Source organism: Rhagoletis zephyria, unplaced genomic scaffold (assembly GCF_001687245.7).
Source record: "Rhagoletis zephyria isolate East Lansing unplaced genomic scaffold, Rhagoletis_zephyria_1.1 Rzeph_scaffold_01228, whole genome shotgun sequence".
NCBI lineage: Eukaryota > Metazoa > Arthropoda > Insecta > Diptera > Tephritidae > Rhagoletis > Rhagoletis zephyria.
Genome location: NW_016158312.1, coordinates 122,992 through 144,415, shown reverse-complemented (window position 1 = coordinate 144,415; position 21,424 = coordinate 122,992). Strand labels below are relative to the sequence as shown.

The 21,424-nt window shown below is 33.0% G+C and overlaps 1 protein-coding gene across 1 annotated transcript in view; it reads left to right on the top strand.

Moving 5' to 3' along the window:
• The first annotated feature begins 5,874 nt into the window (after positions 1-5,874).
• LOC108363251 (putative nuclease HARBI1) overlaps positions 5,875-21,424 on the top strand; it is a 120,328-nt gene continuing 104,778 nt past the window's right edge. The window contains exon 1 of the mRNA XM_017616549.1: positions 5,875-6,097. Within this exon, the coding sequence (XP_017472038.1) occupies positions 6,041-6,097 (57 nt within the window). The 5' untranslated portion in view covers positions 5,875-6,040. The remainder of the gene's footprint in view (positions 6,098-21,424) is intronic.

Genomic DNA, 21,424 nt, shown 5'->3' with positions numbered 1-21,424 from the left:
TAATCTTTAGCCACTTGAAACTTGCACATTATTAGACTAAAATTGAATGTTCTATAAAACTGTATTCAAAAAAATTCTACCGCTTCTGAGAAAAAAGTTTGAAATTTGGGTTGAAATTTGTTGCACTTTTTTGCGGTCTTTTAAAAAGTTTTAAATTTGAGTTTATGTGAGTTTTGTGAGAGAATGAATTGTATTTTAATTGAAAATTCTTAAAAATAAATAAATNTTGAGTTTATGTCAGTTTTGTGAGAGAATGAATTGTATTTTAATTGAAAATTCTTAAAAATAAATAAATAAACATGAGTGGCAAACAATATCACTTTGAAATGGGGGTGCTATTGTATTGGCCAATACTTGCGCGAGTTTGTATGTGTACGTATGTACATTAGGGTTTGTAAAAAAAAAAATCAAGTATTTTTTTTTTTTTGGTTTCGACACACGAAAACTCATATAAAAATGGTCATATCTAAGGTGACCACCTGTACCTAATTCTCCGGTACAGTACCGAAACTTTTGGTTCAGTACCGTGTACCGAAACGAAGGTTTGGGTACAAGTAAATGTACCGGAATATGCAAAGGTACATATCGTCGTTTGAAGTGCAAAACCGCGTATCAATAAAATGCAAAACTNAAATTGCAAATAAGAACTATGGATTTTAATCAAAGAAATTTGGAGAGCGAAGAGAAACACAACTGCTCAGCGCGAACTCAGAATACACGATGAAGTTGTAGAAATTATTTGCTAGAGCGTAAAAACACTCATATTTCAAAATGGTTCTCTTTTTTATAAAGCAATCGCATATCTGCCTAATATATTTCAGGATGAATGGATAAGGATTGAGCTAAGAGCTTGTGTGAGCAAATCCAATTTTTGGCAGCAAAGGTCAGTTGCGCGGAATGACGATACGCGGTTTTGTACTTTAAGCGACGATATGTACATTTTACAAAAAAAAAAAAAAATAAATCATTTCTTTGACTCGACTTTCAAGTTGCTACATGACTTGAAAGTAAAAATTAATATCAAGTCGACGTTCAAGTTGTAAACGTGGGTGTGTGTTAGTAGAAAAGTGTGAGTGTATTGCAATTTGAAACCAAGATCTTGATCGTGAAACGTCCAAGTTATTTCTTTATTTTATCGACAATATCGATTACTTCCCCATGACTAGCTCAAATAAGAAAGCGAAAAATGCCAAGAAAGCATGGAGTGAAAATTAAAATTATCGAATTGACTTCCGAAGGCGGCGAAAGTTCAGATGTTGTAGTAAATTTGTTGAACAATGCAATGGAAAAGTTCAATCTGAAAAGCATACTATCAAATATTTCTATACGAACTATTCAAATGAATCAAATTTAACTGATTAAATTTTTCTGTGAAATTACATCGAAGTGGTTTTGGAAAACCCTTAAGAAAATTCATAACTTCGGAAATTGTCCATTGATTTTTATAAATAGTACCTGATTTTACTCGGAATTGCACATTCTTTTCGAAGTAATGACTGAAAGAGACTATTTTGTTTTGGAATTTTGTACAAAATGTTGTAGAAGTGGGAAAAGTAATACAAATTTGTGTTGACTTCAGACTTATTTCAACAACTTTCAACACATTTAAAATGTGCTCACAAAACTTATTTATTCTTTAAATAGTACAAACATTTTTCCTCCTAAAGACTATAAAACTTAAAATTGGGTAAAAATTAACAGCTGAAAATTTTTTAGTGCGGGAAGTCATGCAAAAATGTTTTTTTTTTTTAATAAGTCGAGAATTTGAGGGTGTTAAAAAATTGTAAATGCCGTTTCGTGAATTACTTGATCAGCCCTACGACGAATACTAGGTCACTTAAGAAGTTCACGATCAGTGTAACACCTTGTGATTAAACGTAAGTGGCAAACAATATCACTTAAATAGTAGTCCACTTGCAAAGTGCGCTATGTAAAATTTTTTCGAGTTTTAGTTTTTGATGGATTACGTATCAGTATTGAAAGTAGTTTCATGTCCACTAACAACACAGTGCAAAATCTTTTTATATTCTAAAAAAATAGCATCAAATGTTAACTCTTCTTCCGAAAGTCGCTATCATACTTACTTATAAACTTTCAAAAGTATCCATCTTCTGATGAACTTAGAAAACTGCTTTAGGTCGTATAGACTATTAATGTCATGTTATGTTATGTTACAATTTTATAAGACTCTTATTTATCCAAATTTTCAGGTAATTATAAAAAAGATTCAATTTAAATGTTACTTGTTGTCGTAGACGTTTTTTCACATTTAGGGCTTTCTATTATAAAATCACATAACGCTGGTTGCAAGTGGACTACTCACTTCTAAATGAGGGTGCTATAGATTTGACCAATACTGTATAATTTGCTTCAAATTAAATTTGTAATGGATTTTACAACATTTACGTAATAAATAAAATGGATCTCAGAATGAACGAAACTAATTTTACTGTACCGGATTTTTCAAATGGAAAGGTGGGTCACCTTAGTCATATCTTAATACCAATAGATCGTTAAACCAGTTGCATCGTCAATATTTGTAGGAAATTGAACGCTCTACACAAATGGTCTGTTATACTCTTTTCATTAATCTAACCATTTAAAAGATATTCAAGGTCAAAGATTGAAGTATTTTAAGGAAAATAACTTTTTGTTTTGAATTTTGTAACTAACTAAAAAATAATTATTGTCAAATGAGTTTCAATTATTTCTATAGAAAATTGAACGCTCTACAAAAAAGGTCTCATGTAGTTAATCGATTACTCTAACCATTTACAAAATATTCGCAGTAGAATCCCATTGCCTGATTTTAATAGTTTTTCAATAAATATTTTCAATTTATCCATTCAATTTATGAATTTTGACAATAATCATGAGAATTTGAGTTATCAATTTTTATAAATTAAATTTTCAATCAATTCAATTTAAACTAAAAAAAAATATTTTTTTGTATCAATACTGTATTGAATTATAAGATTTCATATGGCGAAATAGAATTTTTTTTTTTGGCTGATATGTTTGATGATATTTCTTAACTAAAAACCTTCTTTTTAAGAAATAGATCATAAATTATCTCAAAATTTATAAATGAAATGGATAAATTGGAAATATTTATTAAAAAACTATTAAAATCAGTAGGCAATGGAGTTCTACTGCGAATATCTTCTGGTCTTACCTCAGTGTGGCGTGGTAGCTGGTGAAGCGGTTGATAGTTCTCGGATAAGTGAATTTAAATATAATTTTAAACTCCGTTGTACCCGCCGAACCATGTACTTAGGTTGAATTTCCCCTCAACACAGTTATTAAGTGGCGGGGTACATACAGTATTGGACATATCTATAGCACCCCCCTTTCAAAGCGATATTGTTTGCCACTTATGTATGATTATTTGTTTTTAAGAATTTTCAATTAAAATACAGTTCATTTTCCAACAAAACCCATATAAACCAATGTTTTAAACTTTTTAAAAGACCGCAAAAAAGTGCAACAAACTTTCCCTTAAAATTCAAACTTTTTTCTCAGAAGCTCTAGAATTTTTTTGAGTACACAGTTTTATAGCGCATTCAATTTTGTCCAATAATGTGCAAGTGTCAAGTCGCTAAAGATTACCGTTGATTTTTTAGAATTTTTTTTGTCTCATTTGCTTCCATATAACGACTAAACACAATGACTAAACACAATTTATTTTTATATGGCAGAAACCCGCAACATCCTCGGCGAAAAAAATTCTAAAAAATCAACGGTAATCTTTAGCCACTTGAAACTTGCACATTATTAGACTAAAATTGAATGGGCTATAAAACTGTATTCAAAAAAATTCTACCGCTTCTGAGAAAAAAGTTTGAAATTTGGGTGAAAATTTGTTGCACTTTTTTGCGGTCTTTTAAAAAGTTTTAAACTTGAGTTTATGTGAGTTTTGTGAGAGAATGAATTGTATTTTAATTGAAAATTCTTAAAAATAAATAAATAAACATGAGTGGCAAACAATATCACTTTGAAATGGGGGTGCTATTGTATTGGCCAATACTTGCGTGAGTTTGTATGTGTACGTATGTACATTAGGGTTTGTCAAAAAAAAAATCAAGTATTTTTTTGTTTTTGGTTTCGACACACGAAAACTCATATAAAAATGGTCATATCTAAGGTGACCACCTGTACCTAATTCTCCGGTACAGTACCGAAACTTTTGGTTCAGTACCGTGTACCGAAACGAAGGTTTGGGTACAAGCAAATGTACCGGAATATGCAAAGGTACATATCGTCGTTTAAAGTGCAAAACCGCGTATCAATAAAATGCAAAACTGCGTATCAGCAAAATGCAAAACCGCGTATGTGAAGTTGTAGAAATTATTTGCTAGAGCGTAAAAACACTCATATTTCAAAATGGTTCTCTTTTTTATAAAGCAATCGCATATCTGCCTAATATATTTCAGGATGAATGGATAAGGATTGAGCTAAGAGCTTGTGTGAGCAAATCCAATTTTTGGCAGCAAAGGTCAGTTACGCGGTTTTGCAGAATGACGATACGCGGTTTTGTACTTTAAACGACGATATGTACATTTTACAAAAAAAAAAAATAAATCATTTCTTTGACTCGACTTTCAAGTTGCTACATGACTTGAAAGTAAAAATTAATATCAAGTCGACGTTCAAGTTGTAAACGTGGGTGTGTGTTAGTAGAAAAGTGTGAGTGTATTGCAATTTGAAACCAAGATCTTGATCGTGAAACGTCCAAGTTATTTCTTTATTTTATCGACAATATCGATTACTTCCCCATGACTAGCTCAAATAAGAAAGCGAAAAATGTCAAGAAAGCATGGAGTGAAAATTAAAATTATCGAATTGACTTCCGAAGTCGGCGAAAGTTCAGATGTTGTAGTAAATTTGTTGAACAATGCAATGGAAAAGTTCAATCTGAAAAGCATACTATCAAATATTTCTATACGAACTATTCAAATGAATCAAATTTAACTGATTAAATTTTTCTGTGAAATTATGTACATCGAAGTGGTTTTGGAAAACCCTTAAGAAAATTCATAACTTCGGAAATTGTCCATTGATTTTTATAAATAGTACCTGATTTTACTCGGAATTGCACATTCTTTTCGAAGTAATGACTGAAAGAGACTATTTTGTTTTGGAATTTTGTACAAAATGTTGTAGAAGTGGGAAAAGTAATACAAATTTGTGTTGACTTCAGACTTATTTCAACAACTTTCAACACATTTAAAATGTGCTCACAAAACTTATTTATTCTTTAAATAGTACAAACATTTTTCCTCCTAAAGACTATAAAACTTAAAATTGGGTAAAAATTAACAGCTGAAAATTTTTTAGTGCGGGAAGTCATGCAAAAATGTTTTTTTTTTTTTAATAAGTCGAGAATTTGAGGGTGTTAAAAAATTGTAAATGCCGTTTCGTGAATTACTTGATCAGCCCTACGACGAATACTAGGTCACTTAAGAAGTTCACGATCAGTGTAACACCTTGTGATTAAACGTAAGTGGCAAACAATATCACTTAAATAGTAGTCCACTTGCAAAGTGCGCTATGTAAAATTTTTTCGAGTTTTAGTTTTTGATGGATTACGTATCAGTATTGAAAGTAGTTTCATGTCCACTAACAACACAGTGCAAAATCTTTTTATATTCTAAAAAAATAGCATCAAATGTTAACTCTTCTTCCGAAAGTCGCTATCATACTTACTTATAAACTTTCAAAAGTATCCATCTTCTGATGAACTTAGAAAACTGCTTTAGGTCGTATAGACTATTAATGTCATGTTATGTTATGTTACAATTTTATAAGACTCTTATTTATCCAAATTTTCAGGTAATTATAAAAAAGATTCAATTTAAATGTTACTTGTTGTCGTAGACGTTTTTTCACATTTTGGGCTTTCTATTATAAAATCACATAACGCTGGTTGCAAGTGGACTACTCACTTCTAAATGAGGGTGCTATAGATTTGACCAATACTGTATAATTTGCTTCAAATTAAATTTGTAATGGATTTTACAACATTTACGTAATAAATAAAATGGATCTCAGAATGAACGAAACTAATTTTACTGTACCGGATTTTTCAAATGGAAAGGTGGGTCACCTTAGTCATATCTTAATACCAATAGATCGTTAAACCAGTTGCATCGTCAATATTTGTAGGAAATTGAACACTCTACACAAATGGTCTGTTATACTCTTTTCATTAATCTAACCATTTAAAAGATATTCAAGGTCAAAGATTGAAGTATTTTAAGGAAAATAACTTTTTGTTTTGAATTTTGTAACTAACTAAAAAATAATTATTGTCAAATGAGTTTCAATTATTTCTATAGAAAATTGAACGCTCTACAAAAAAGGTCTCATGTAGTTAATCGATTACTCTAACCATTTACAAAATATTCGCAGTAGAATCCCATTGCCTGATTTTAATAGTTTTTCAATAAATATTTTCAATTTGTCCATTCAATTTATGAATTTTGACAATAATCATGAGAATTTGAGTTATCAATTTTTATAAATTAAATTTTCAATCAATTCAATTTTTATAACTTAAGCTAAAAAAAAATATATTTTTGTATCAATACTGTATTGAATTATAAGATTTTATATGGCGAAATAGAATTTTTTTTTCTGCTGATATGTTTGATGATATTTCTTAAAAAAAACCTTCTTTTTATGAAATAGATCATAAATTATCTCAAAATTCATAAATGAAATGGATAAATTGGAAATATTTATTAAAAAACTATTAAAATCAGTAGGCAATGGAGTTCTACTGCGAATATCTTCTAAATGGTTAGAGTAATCGATTAACTACATGAGACCTTGTTTGTAGAGCGTTCAATTTCCTATAGTAATAATTGAAACTCATTTGACAATCATTATTTTGTAGTTAGTTACAAAATTCAAAACAAAAAGTTATTTTCCTTAATATACTTCAATCTTTGACCTTGAATATCTTTTAAATCGTTATATTAATGAAAAAAGTATAAGAGACCATTTTTGTATAGCATTCAATTTTCTATAAATATTGACGATGCAACTGGTTTAACGATCTTTTGGTGATAAGATATGACCATTTTTAAATGAGACTAAATTTAAAATGGAAAACTATGATGAGCATAATCTTCCCGTTAATATTAAGAGCTCAGATTTGGAAAGTACTTTCTAGAGGTACCTAGGAACTAGTTTTCGTGTGTCGGATCCAAAAAAAAAAATACTTGATTTTTTTTGACCCACCCTAATGTAGATGTACGGTGCGTGTTACTGCACATTAGGGTGGTGCAATATATTTAGGCTGGAGGCCTTAACACATCCAGTTCCACCTGCGTGGCGGGGTCTCGAGGAAGTATCTTCGGCAGTAAAGTCCTTAGTTTATTGTTGTAAACTCTTCAGTCGGTATTTCTTGCATTTCTGAACTCCCTTACTTGGGGGTCTGAAGATCTATTCCGAATTCAATATATCGATGGTCAGAATAAGACTTTTCATTCAGTACTCTCCATCTCCTGATTTTATGGATTTTCATTTGGTATTATGACGCTCATTCGATGAAGAATAGCGCTATTGTGAATTTCGCTCGGTTACGTTGTTCACAATAGTATTTTTTTCATCGCTGGGAAGCTTTGTTTACAAATCGAGCAAACTAAATAGAGTGCTTATACATATTTATGCACGTTTGTGTAAATTAGAACGAAATAAAAAAGAAATCGAGTTTATGAAAACGTGGTAAAATGAGTCCAATGGAGTTCTGGTTCAACGATTCGTCAGAGGAAGAGAACTGGTCAGGCGTAGTAAATGTTTAAGAGAGTTTAAGTGTAGTATTTCGAATATATCTTAACATAAAATATTTTAATAAATGTGACTACAGATTTATTAAAACCTTCCGACTGTCTAAAGAGGCGTTTGTGAGCCAAATATATTTAAAATATTTTAAAAATGTCAATAGCTCTACGATTTTGTTCTCAGAGATCATGCCAATTGTTTAAAATTAGTGTCTAGCCATCAAAAAGTAAGAAAACAAATGCAAAGCATAAATTTTTCACCATTTTCTAACTCTTCGCTACACCATCGAAAGCAAAATTCTGTTCGACAGAAAATTCGATACTCAACGAAAATTTCGACACGGTTGCATAGCTCATAATACGAATTTCACTTTCGATCTCCGATAACCAGCGAAGATCGAAAATCGAATGCAACTCATAATAAGGGCCTAAGTTTATTTCCTAGAATGATGTCTAGTAACGACTCACCTCAAGCATTCGTGTCCGTACTGCCCCACATCGAGTTGTGGGCATTAACGTCGCAGGAGACAACCAGTGGCTTTTTCTTGTAGGCTCCTTCCTTTACCAATGTCCGAACCTCATCTATTGGCACGTCCTTGTCATGGGCCATGTAAGCAGAGGCTGCCCAAAAGCTGGTTTTGTCCAGCTCAATGCTTGCCGCTACCAGTGTAATGGCATCGCTAACAATACGGCAGCACTATTCAGCGCCGTCGTAATGTGGTGTGTTGGAACATACGTTCCACAAGTACATAAAACGAGTGAAAAAGAAATGGTCAAATCAATTATACTTACGCTTTCAACTTATACGGTCGCGCCAAATTTGAAATAAAGCTCTTTGCAGCGAATAAATAAAAACTACTTTAAATTTCACTAACGCAACAATAAGTCTTTCCATTTAAAACGGAAGTAGTAACGCGCGCGGATATTATACTGTGATTTGATTAAAGATAATAATTTCTGCGAGCCAAATAAATTTCAACAGCCGAGTAAGCCCCTGCAGGAACTTTTCGGCTATCAGCACATTTACCACGAGGCCGTGACTACTGGTGCCAAGGACTGGGCAGTGAAAAGCTGGGGAGACGGGCTTTCTCAAGGAGGGATTTTAGGTAAGCGAGTGCCATCTCCGCAGCAAGTGTTTTAAGTTTAAATGAGCGGGCTGAGGGCCCAACATGGCGACCGTGACCATGAGCTCGAGGATGGGCGGCAGGCGTGTCCGAAAAGCCACTTTCTGTACGGCACAGTACGGTGGATGGGCAAAACTTCATATCAGTCGACCGTAATGGGCGGCAGTGTTGCATAAGCCATGTAACGCCACACAAAACGGCGCGCTGTATCTTCGTAAGCTGCTTTTTCCCGCATAATGGGGAGCCCTGTAACCACCATGAGCAGCAGTATTGAATCAGCCGCATAACGCCACACAAACAATATGCTGTACATGTGTTGGCTGTACAAAAAGTCAGCCCTGCTACCACCAACAACGGCAGCGTACACACACATATATATGTGTAATGGCGCCTGACGAACCCACGCGCCCTGCAAACTATACAAAAGTAGCGGCAACTTAGCACCGCTAAATAAACCCACGCCAACAAAATAGCGGCACATAACCGAGCAACTTCGTAAAATATAACTACATGTGGACTGCGGCAGGGAAACAAGAACTAACAACGTAGCGGACTTTTCTAACGCAACATTTTTCAACAAGTACAGACTGCTGCGAGGGATAGCATCAGCGACTTGCGGTTTACATACTATATATATTCACATTTAACTTTTGACTTTAATTCTTTTTTAAAAATATCCTCAAATTGAAATTTACTGGAGTTGCACTCAAATTTAAACTTTAATGGCCTTATTCATAAGAAATAAAATAGCTTTAAAAAAGGTTTATAAACCGAAAAATGTATGAAAACGTCATTTTATAAAGCTCTTGAAACCTACTTTATTTTTTATGAATAAGGCCATACATAATTAAACCAATTTCAAATTCATTTTCATTATTTAGCTCTAAGTGATTTACAAATTCATTTTTATTATTTAGCTCTAAGTGACTTTCGAATTAATTTTCAATATTTAGCTTTAAGTGATTTGAGGTATTAAACCTATTTTTCAACTTCATTCTCTTTTTTTAGCTTTAAGTGATTCAAGGCATTAAAGCCATTTTTCAAATCCATTTTCATTATTTAACTTTAAGTGATCCAAGGCATTAAAGCCATTTTTCAAATTCATTATTTAACTTTAAGTTATTCAAAGCATTAAAGCCATTTTTCAAATCCATTTTCATTATTTAACTTTAAGTTATTCAACATTTTTCAACTTCATTTTCATTATTTAGATTTAAGTGATTTACGGTATTAAACCCATTTTTTAACTTCATTTTCAATATTTAGCTTTAAGTGACTTGAGGGATTAAACCCATTTTTCAACTTAATTGTTATTATTTAGCTTTTTTTTTATTATCCAACAATTTTTATAAATATTTCAAGATGCCTACTCGAGTTAAATGAGGTGATATACCCAAAAGCAAATTGTTCTTGAATTTCACACTTGCAAAATATCTTTTCAAATAATTTTAAATTTTCGAGCTTCAAATTTTTTATAACTAAAGTGATTAATGTATCCACCTAGATATAAGTGACTTAATACGGTTTTTGCTAAATTTTTAACGACTATCTCAATGCCATTTTCCTAAAAAATTTTTTATTCAAAAATATAAAACGTTAATACAACATAACTACTATTTTTACCATATACCGATGTACATCAATAACAATATTTTGATACGACAATAACTTTATAAACACAAAAAAAAGTTTTAAACCAGTTTAAAATCTTTGCGATTGCATGTGAATAGAACCCAATATTCCCACTGCATGAAAACGTCCCTATTCCTGCATGCAAATTTTCAGCCGATGACCTCCTGAAGAAAAGCATAAGTATTTTACGCAATCAGCCTTATCATGAATTTTCATTCCGTGTGAACTCGTTCACATTTCGCTTTTGCAGTTCACCTATCGTATGTTGAATATTCACCAAGCGAAGTAGTTCACTTCGAATCATGTTCACGCTATCGTATAACGTATTCACCTGTGAAATAATTTACACTCGCACATATAAAATCGCAAAACGATTGCTGAATTTTCCGGTGAAATTTTTCACCAAATATTCATGATAAGTCAGAATTTGATTATTTTTTTTTAATATTTTCATTTAACATGGTGTACGATAGCCTGTTTTCGTAAATTTTGAATTTCCACTTCTTTGAGATTAGCAGGTTATGAGCGAATTTGATATACAATTTAAAGCATGTAAAGCAGACTTTGATAAAATTACTAAGAGAATTTTGCAAAATAGACCATTGTCTACGAATGCGAAAATGTTAAACGAGCATAAATATTCGCTTATTACAGCCTACAATAATATTTTACTACTAGTAATTGCCAATAGTTCGGCTCATACCTGTAATCTCAAGGAAGTTCAAGTTAAGTTAGCCCGTTGTAAGGAACAGTTAGCAAAGTGCTTTGCTAAACTGAATTGTCGTGTTAGGACCCCACCTGATAGCTTATCGCTAATTTGTCAATCAGACTTAGCTGACTCTGAGTCAGAAGAAGAGTTTAGTGACGTCAAGTCGGAAGCTTCGGTACAATTCAGTCTTAAAAGAAGTACGTCACTTCCATCTTTTAAAGATCTGCTAACTGTATCCAACGAGCCCTCAACGGCTACCAGTTCACCAAATATTTCTACATTTTTTCAATAACTTTTAGACAAGGCTACACCTGAACAGAAGAAATCCTTTATTAGTCTGTGCCTCGATCATTAGCACTTGAATCGTTCATTGATGAAATTAATTTGATTGAAGATTTTGCAGACGAAAATTTAAATACAACTTGTATTTTTGAAATCAAAGCTCGAAGGCAAGGCACGTGAAGCAATTCCAACCGAGGTTAATTCATTTCGACAAATCAAAGATGCGTTGAAAAACAGAATAAAGCCAGACAACTCGAAAGTTGTAGCTGGGAAAATTGTATCTTTACATGTCACAAATAACAATTATACGGAATTTGCTAAGCGTGTATTTGTTTATTTGTTTAACTTGACTTAGTCTATGAAATACAATATTCTTACATACTATAGGCAAACTGAAAGCTATTACTAAGATCATTCGATAAATACAGTATATTTTGCTTTGCTGCATTTATGCTTAAGTGCACATTTAAGATAGCTACCCCAAAATGCGCATCTGAGACATTATTTTTAACATTTATAAGGAAACTGCTCCGATAGATGCATTCAACATACCTGCACATTGGCGATAGCTGCCTTAAAAATTGTGCAACTAGTATCAATTATCAAAGAAAGTATTACGTTTACCTGCACTGGGCTACAATTACCTAATTTTACAAGCTTTTATTTATTTTACTCATATCGCAGAACAACGGAAATGGCTATAAATTTTTCTAGTTATATAGATAATAAGATACCATTCGAAAAAAATTTCGCTTGCATTATTTTTTACGTATTTGGTTTCATAGGGATTCGGATACCTTCCTCATTGAAGTAGTAAAGAAAATTCGCTTAAGTGCCTTTTTCGGTTAGGTGCACAAGTTTTTCGTGCAAAGAAGGATGTGCAGCTAAGCAAAATATACTGTACAATGTACAAATGTATGTAATACGGTTGACAAACGGGCTCGATTATTTGCATAAACAGCCTTTATTTGCTTTGACTCATGCATTTTCCTCTTTAAAATGCGCATAAGCAGCCGAACAAATGCTCGAAATTTTTGGGAATTAACTCGGATCCGGGCAGTTTTCGTTGACAACACTGGTAAAAACGGCCAGATGTTGTCTTTTGTACAAGTAAGCAAACAAAGCACGCGAGTTCCGCGTCCGCGGGAGCCGAGTGGTAAGAGTTACGGGCTACAAGCCTGTAGCTGCCAGGTTCAATCCTCGGTTGGAGCGATTGCGAAAATTTTTTTTGTTTTTATTATTTATTTAATTTTACTTTATTTTGTTTTCATTTGCTTTATTTTATATCACATATTTTATTTTACTATTAGTTAATTTAAATTTTTAGAGTCGAATTTTAATAAAAGGTTAACAAAAACTAACTGAAAGCAACGTAAAAAAATATAGAACTTATAAAAAAAAGAATGAAAACGAAATAAATGAAAATTCAACTGGCTGTGGGACTCGAACCCACTACCTTGTGGCTCGTTTATCCACATAACTGCCGTCTGTTAGGTCAAAATTTGTATGTGCGTATGTGTGCCAGATTATATGCATAAGTTTTGCCGTCTGTCACAGCTTTAAGAACAGAACCATAGTAAAATAAGGAAATTAAAAATAACAGTTCAGAATATTAACAAATACATATTTTTCAAAGGAAAAATCGATTGAGATAGAACTCGAGATCTTATTTAATTCACTAAGTGCGCGTGCAACTGGGGCATTACGTGCATACTCAGTTTTCCAATAGCCCTCATAAAAAGGTAAAAAGACACGTAAATTCATCGGCGGAATATTAAATTTGATACGGTCCAATAAAAAAGTACAATCCAAAGAGCCTCTAACAACATTGAGTATAAAGGAGAGTGAGAGTACAGATCTCAAATAAGGAAAATGAATTAGCAACAAAAGTTTACGGGATGTACATAGCTCAGTGGTTAACGCATCTGACTTTGAACATCGAATTCGCAGGTTCGATCCCTGCTGAAGTCTAGAAAAAAGAAGTCTGATGAAGAGATGTGGTGATCTCCGAAATAGCTGCTATAACTTCTAACGCTTAGACTGTTGCTTTTTCCATTTTCCTAATAAACAATCGTGGTACAAAGCTCAATAAAAATATTTAAAAAAAAAATTAAATGTTAATAAGCCACAATAACATTGACAAATACATAGTTTAGGAAGAGCCTGCCTGAAACTATACAAAAAAGCAAATAAGCAAATGGATGTATAGAATTGACAACAACAACCACGCTGTCGAGTTTAAATAGCGGCAAATCAGCTGCACTTGATAGTAGTTGGTTGAATAAGGAAAATGAATTAGCAACAAGAGTTTACGGGATGTACATAGCTCAGTGGTTAACGCTTCTGACTTTGAACATCGAATTCGCAGGTTCGATCCCTGCTGAAGTCTAGAAAAAAGAAGTCTGATGAAGAGATGTGGTGATCTCCGAAATAGCTGCTATAACTTCTACCGCTTAGACTTTGTTGCTTTTTCAATTTTTCCTAATAAACAGTCGTGGTACAAAGCTCAATAAAAATATTAAAAAAATAAAATGTTAATAAGCGACAATAACATTGACTAACTTTGAAGAATTTCTTAATATTCAAAGAAAGATGATTTTTAGTACACCAAAGATGCAAATTATCAAGATCAGTTTGAAGTTTATGCACGTCACTCAGGTCTTTTATGGAAGAAAAAATTTTTAGATCATCCGCATGTAGCAAATAATTAGCGAATTAGGTACTTACATCGTTAATAAACAGAACGAAAAGTAAAGGGCCTAAAATACTTCCTTTAAGAACCCCAGAAGAAGCAACAAAACATGTGGAAGATGTGCCATCAATACTGACTACACAACGCCTGTTGGACAGATAGGATTTAACCCATTGCAGAAAAACTGACTGAAATCCGTAGCTAGCTAATTTACTATTACTATATTATTTAATTAAAATAGAATGAGACACGTTATCAAAAGCTTTAGAAAAATCTGTATAAATACAGTCAACCTGAAGTCCTCTTGTAAAGGACGCAATGCAGTACTCACTGAAAACCGCTAAGTTGGAAACTGTAGAACGATTGGACACAAAACCATGTTGATTTTGGGAGGTTAAGCTCTTGGTCGCAAAACTTATCTTTTCCACAACAATATTTTCAAAAACTTTAAAAATAGTTGAAAGCTTAGCAATAGGTCTATAGTTACAGACATTGTTTTTATTTCCAATTTTAAACAAGGGACTAAGATACGTCACTTTCCAATCGTCAACGAAAGTACCTGAGGCAAGGGACTTATTAAAAACAATGCGTAGTGGTAAAACCAAAGCTGGAAGGTTTTTAATTAAAAATACAGAAAAGCCATTTACCTCAGTTTTTAATGACTGTTTAAGCTTGTCGATCCCATACGAGACATCATCCGAAGACAAAGTCAATGAGCTAAAATTGAAGGGCAGTTAGTTGAACGCCTGAGATCGAAACTACGAACCCTGTCACTAGAAAAATTTTAACTGAAAAATTCAGCAAATAGATTCGCAACGTCAGTACGGTTACTAGCAAACTTTCCCTCGAGAAGTACTGCTGAAGGTATACTAGAATTAGATTTTTTAGATTTAACATAACTCCAAAATGCTTTGGGATTATATTTAATATTCGACTCCACGCCAAGTACGTAGTTCCTGTCAAGAAATTTATCCAAACAGTTAAACTCTTTGAGATATTTCTGGTATTCGGCTAACAAATTTTGGCTACCAGTTTACTTGAATTAAAAAAAAAAATATTTCTAAGATTCTTTAGGCTTTTTAGTTTTCGATTGTACCGCGGCAACTTATAGGGCCTTTTATTTAAAATTGGAATGTTATTCGTGAAAAACTCAGACAGAACTGTCTTAAAAGCATAATAACATTCTGAAACATCAGAGGAGGAGAGTAACTCTTCCCAATCAAGCTTCAGAAGTAGGGTATTTAACATTAAAAAGTCGCAGGCTTTGTAGTTAAAAGAAGTATCACTGTCAAAAGTAGAAGAAGGCGAGTTATAAAAGTCAAAATTAAGAGCTACGAAATCGGTAAAAAATTATTTTTAATTGCTGTTTGCAAAGTACTAAAAAAAGTAAAAACATAGTTGTGGTACGCCCTTTTCTCTTATTTAAACGACATATTACTTTTTCTATGTTACAGGTGCTATAAAGGCGTCAAAGGTCGGGTCTTCGAAAAATTAAAAACCTTATATTTCAAACAAGTTTGAACTGAGTTTTAAAATATTAATATCGTCGTAAACGTGATTTAACCCACTTTCTTCTGATATGCAATTTGTATACATACTTCGTATGTATAAATCTGAGAAAAAACATTTAAAAGGAAAAAATACCTTTTATAAAAAAAAAATACTTTAAACAAAAACGCCATACGGGTTTACTAGTAGTTCATAAAATATAAAAATGTTATTCATTTTAACATGAGTGTACACATCATCGTACACAGGAGCCAATAAGTTATTTTATATTTATGACATTTTTGAATAGCAATAATGAGATCATTCCAATTTTCAGTGTTTAAATAGTCAAAGAACTTTTTAAGGAGTTCATCTATATTTCCTCATGGCTTAAATAAATTTTCAACTACGCAAAAACTGTGAAAAACTAAGAATTCGCTAAAAAGAGTAGCTAACTCTATGCCTTATATGCAAAACTCTTTTACATAGTCAGTAAATTGAGAAAAAGGAGTTGTAAGTTATAGGCAAAAGCCATTCGAATATTGAAATGTATTGTTATTAAACTGAAAGTTATTTTCGAGGTAACTAACAAAAATTTAAGCCTTCTTTTTAAAAAATTTAAGCTCCATCATATTATCGGAACTGGTAAGTAACGACCCGGCGATATGCCCATAAAACGATTGATTTTTGTTGTATTCATTTCTTGGGCATATCAAACATTATCTAAAATATGTCAACTATAATTAAATTATATTCTTCTTATTTTTTACAGTACAGTTTAAGGAAGTTCCAACGTTATGTAAAAGCCTTAAGAAAATACTAAAGTATTTTATTTGAATAGAAAATTCAGTACAAATCAGTACAAATTTTGAAAAATCAGGACATTAGCGTACTGATTGAAGAAATGAATAAAATCAGTACAAGAGTTGAAAAATCAGTACTGTACTGATAAAATGAGTACGTCTGGCAACCGTAGAAGAGTGCAGCACCACCTGTTACATAGCCCGTTTTGGCAGAGTCTCTGTCCTTCTTATAAACATTATACATTTTTATGTCATAAAACTCAGTATCGAAGAAGTCATCATTAAGCCAAGTCTCAACAACAACAATAACTTCTTAATCCATGTGTTGACTAAAAGCGCGAACAGCTTCTGATTTCATTCGAAGGCCTGAGGCATTTTGAAAGAAGACCTTCAATTCATTTGAAGTCCTATTTTGTCTTACGTTATCACATCTTGGCCCTCCTTTTTTCAAAAAAAACGAAAAGGGCGTAAGTTAATATTAGCTGGCCAAAGGTTTGGCGAATGCAATTTGTCATAAAAAGCAATAGAAACGCCAAGCTTAAAATTAACTTTTTTTAGGAGTAACTGGCGGAGTTTTATGTTTTATTAAAGCGTAGCATAACAGATGCTTTCTGTCTATTCCAGCATGCTTAACAACATAGTCTATTATGTTAACCGCAGTGACAGAAGGTAAGAATGACGAAAGATGTAGCCACTTTTTACGATTTAGCACTTGCATATCCGAATTTTCGCTGAGTCCTACTATCCTGAGCTTTTTGCGAGGTTTTTCTTCAACATTAGTCCAAACACGGTTTGATTGTACATTAGAAGCATTACCAGCACTCAGAGCGGGCTCCATCGTAGTGGTATATTGCCCAGAAGGTCCGATTTCTGCTGCTAGTAGACGTTGACGAAGAAGAGCGAGCATCATTACTAACAGCAGCACATTTATCAACAGAAGTAGGTACAGCAGTATTATCAAGTCGCAATGTAGTTTGTAGACATGAAGTAGGGCAAGAGTTAATACACGGCATCATAGTTGCACTCACTATATTTGTAACAGCAGCAAAAAGAATAACAGCTCGTTTTTTAGCAAGAGTAGGTGTAGCAGAATTATTAGCCCGTAGTGTAGTTGGCTGGCACGGCATCTTATTCGCATTCACTGTATTGGTGACAGCAGAAGAAACAACAGAGGGCTGGAGGCAGTAAGTGTAGAGATATTAACAGCAGAGCTGACGGAAAAAGTTGAAGACGAAGGGCATAAAAGAGATTGATTAGCGGCGCACTATGGGCTAAATCACATTTTTTTTGTTTAAAATCTAATATAACGAGAAGGAAAAGAGCTAGCGCAATAATTTTTTGTGTGAATAAAGTTCAAGTTATGTCGGTTAAAGGAAAACTAAAGCGAACGTCAACACGCTTTACTTTAGGGGTTAAAATGAGGGGCGAAGTTGACCATGTTCAAAAAATTTATGACCTTTCGATTTTCTTTTTGCTGTATCTCAGAGGTGAATCACGATATCGATACAATTTTTGTTTTAAATAGTAGTAAATGAAATGTACATTAAGAAAAGGCTTATTAGAATACCATCAACCCCTAAATTCAGGGTTGAAATAAGGGGTGAATGGCTAAAACCCAGAAAATTCACTGAAAAACCTTATAAAGTGTTTTCATAGGTGCCGAAAACGATTCCTATAATTACTTCTGCAAGGATTGATTTATTGGGATATCATCAACCCTTCATTTGGAGGTTAAAATAACGGGTAAGTTGCTGAAAACAAGAAAATTCTAGAAATCGATGTCCTTTCGCTTTTCTTTTTGCTGTATCTCAAAGGAAAATCATGATACCGATACAATTTTTTTTTTTAATTGTAGTAAATTTAATATAGATTAAGGAAAAGCTTATTAGGATACCATCAACCCCTAAATTAGGGGTTGAAATAAGGGGTGAATGGCTAATACCCAGAAAATTCACTGAAAAACATTCTAAAGTGTTTTCATAGGAGGCGAAAACAATTTCCAAAATTATTTCTGCAAGGTGTATTTTATTGGGATACCATCAACCCCTAAATTAGAGGTTGAAACAAGGGGTGAGTGGCTAAAACCCAGAAAATTCAAGAAAACGATGTCCTTTTGCTTTTCTTTTTGCTGTATCTCAAAGGAAAATCATGATACCGATACAATTTTTTTTAAATTGTAGTAACTTTAATATAGATTAAGGAAAAGCTTATTATTCGATTTGGCAGCTCATGTACATGACTGAAGATCTACTTATTCTAATCTAATTAAACGATAGATCGCTTTCGAGCCAATTTCACAATGTGTTTTAACTCATTTGATGACAAATGTCATTGAGATTGACCTATATAGTAAAATTTTTTATGAGATTCGTGCTAGAACAAACAATACGCGTAAAGTAGTGTTTTCGTAAACCGCGTTTACCTATTAGTAATTGTTTTTATATTTGAATTGAGAACCGCAATTATTTTTGGGCACACCTGAGAATATATAATAAAACAAATAGTACAATCTCGAATGATGTATACTCGTAATAGAGCAAGAATGGGTGGGCGACCTAGAAAAATACCCAGGTTCAGAGCAAATGCTGGTAGCCACTCGTTATCGACAACTCTATGCTCTTCATAGCAGTTTTGGGCCAATCTGATGTAACAGCTACGCATAATCTTTCGGCAGTCTTTTCTAGCATCTGTTTTTCAGTGAATTTTCTGGGTATTAGCCATTCACCCCTTATTTCAACCCCTAATTTAGGGGTTGATGGTATCCTAATAAGCTTTTCCTTAATCTATATTAAATTTACTACAATTAAAAAAAAAAATTGTATCGGTATCATGATTTTCCTTTGAGATACAGCAAAAAGAAAAGCGAAAGGACATCGATTTCTAGAATTTTCTTGTTTTCAGCAACTTACCCGTTATTTTAACCTCCAAATGAAGGGTTGATGATATCCCAATAAATCAATCCTTGCAGAAGTAATTATAGGAATCGTTTTCGGCACCTATGAAAACACTTTATAAGGTTTTTCAGTGAATTTTCTGGGTTTTAGCCATTCACCCCTTATTTCAACCCTGAATTTAGGGGTTGATGGTATTCTAATAAGCCTTTTCTTAATGTACATTTCATTTACTACTATTTAAAATAAAAATTGTATCGATATCGTGATTCGCCTCTGAGATACAGCAAAAAGAAAATCGAAAGGTCATAAATTTTTTGAACATGGTCAACTTCGCCCCTCATTTTAACCCCTCAAGTAAAGCGTGTTGACGTTCGCTTTAGTTTTCCTTTAACCGACATAACTTGAACTTTATTCACACAAAAAATTATTGCGCTAGCTCTTTTCCTTCTCGTTATATTAGATTTTAAACAAAAAAAATGTGATTTAGCCCATAGTGCGGCGTCAATCGATTTTATGTTGTTTACATTGGCTCGATTTGTCGTTTGTTTGACAAAACCATCAACCGCGTAGCGAAGCTGTTTAATTTCCAAAGTCAACATAGATAAATCTGCATTTTGATCACTAACTTTAGATTGCATTGATCGAAATTCAGCATGAAGAGCATTCGATTTTTCAATGAGCTGCAATTTATCATCAGCTCAGCTGATCAGCTGAGCATTTTCAGCTCTAAGAGAAGCTATTTCTTTGACAATATAATTGAAAGTTAAGAGTTCCTCATGAGCATAATGATTTGAGTTCTCACAGATTATATTATTCTCAGGGTTCGCACTAACTGCAGGTTTAGCAACAACACCTTCATCCAAAGCATCGGAAGACGGAAGCGAGCAAAGAGATGCACGACGCACATCCATACACACTTTACAAAAGAATGGTGTATTTGACGAGTTCAAATAATCAACATGGACTGCTTTGAAGCCAACACAAAGCAAATTAAAAAACTCGTTGCATTTCGCGCATTGCACTTTTGGTTTGGCACGATCACCATTTTGTTTACAAAGGCAAGGCATTGCTAATATTATTATGATCATTGAATACCGAAAGCAATACAATCAAATTAATGTGATCAAGAGTCACTGTCTTACTATATGATTTTCAAACCATGTTAATAGATATAAAATTCACTTTAAACGCAGGAAAAAGCCAAAAAATAGCAGAGCTGTAAAAAAACACGTCCGAACTTTTTACTCTCTCTTATTTGTCTTTCTCCTTTGATCATTGAAGGTATGACACAATCTAAGGCCCATGAAATGGCTGTCGAACAAACAGTTAACGTTTGTATACTTAATACTCGGTCGGATTTGGTCAAATCAATTTATCTTCAACTACCTTCAGTGATTCAAAAGACGTAGTGGCAAAAATGATAGTCGAACAAAATAATCAAGTGAAAGAGCATCAAGTGTTAGCGTTTCGATCCTGAGTAAATAGGCCAAATAGTTTTAGAGGTCACAATTTTAATAGGTACAGAAATAATAATTTCAGACAAACAACTCTAATTCCAATAGGTACAATAATAACGGGAATAACAGTAGGTACAACAATAACTTAGCAAGGCATAACGGCAATAATTTCAATAATAATAGCAATCGGTCACCGAATACAGTGAAACCCGCTTAAGTACCTAACCCGCTTAAGTAACCAACATTTTTTGGTACCGTGAATATTTTGAAGTAGTCTGAAGAAAATCACCCTCTTAAGTACCTGCCCGCTTATTTACCCAACCCGCCTAAATACCTCAATTTTTCGTACCCCACACGTGCGTCAAAATAATTGGAAAAAATCAACGGTAATTTTTAGCCACTTGAAACTTGCACATTATTACACTAAAATTGAATGGGCTATAAACCTTTCAGAGAAAAGAGTTTGATATATTGATGAAAATTTTGATGAATTTTTTTTCAGTGTTCTAAAAAATTATAAGCTTAGTATTTGTCAATGTTATTGTGGCTTGTTAAA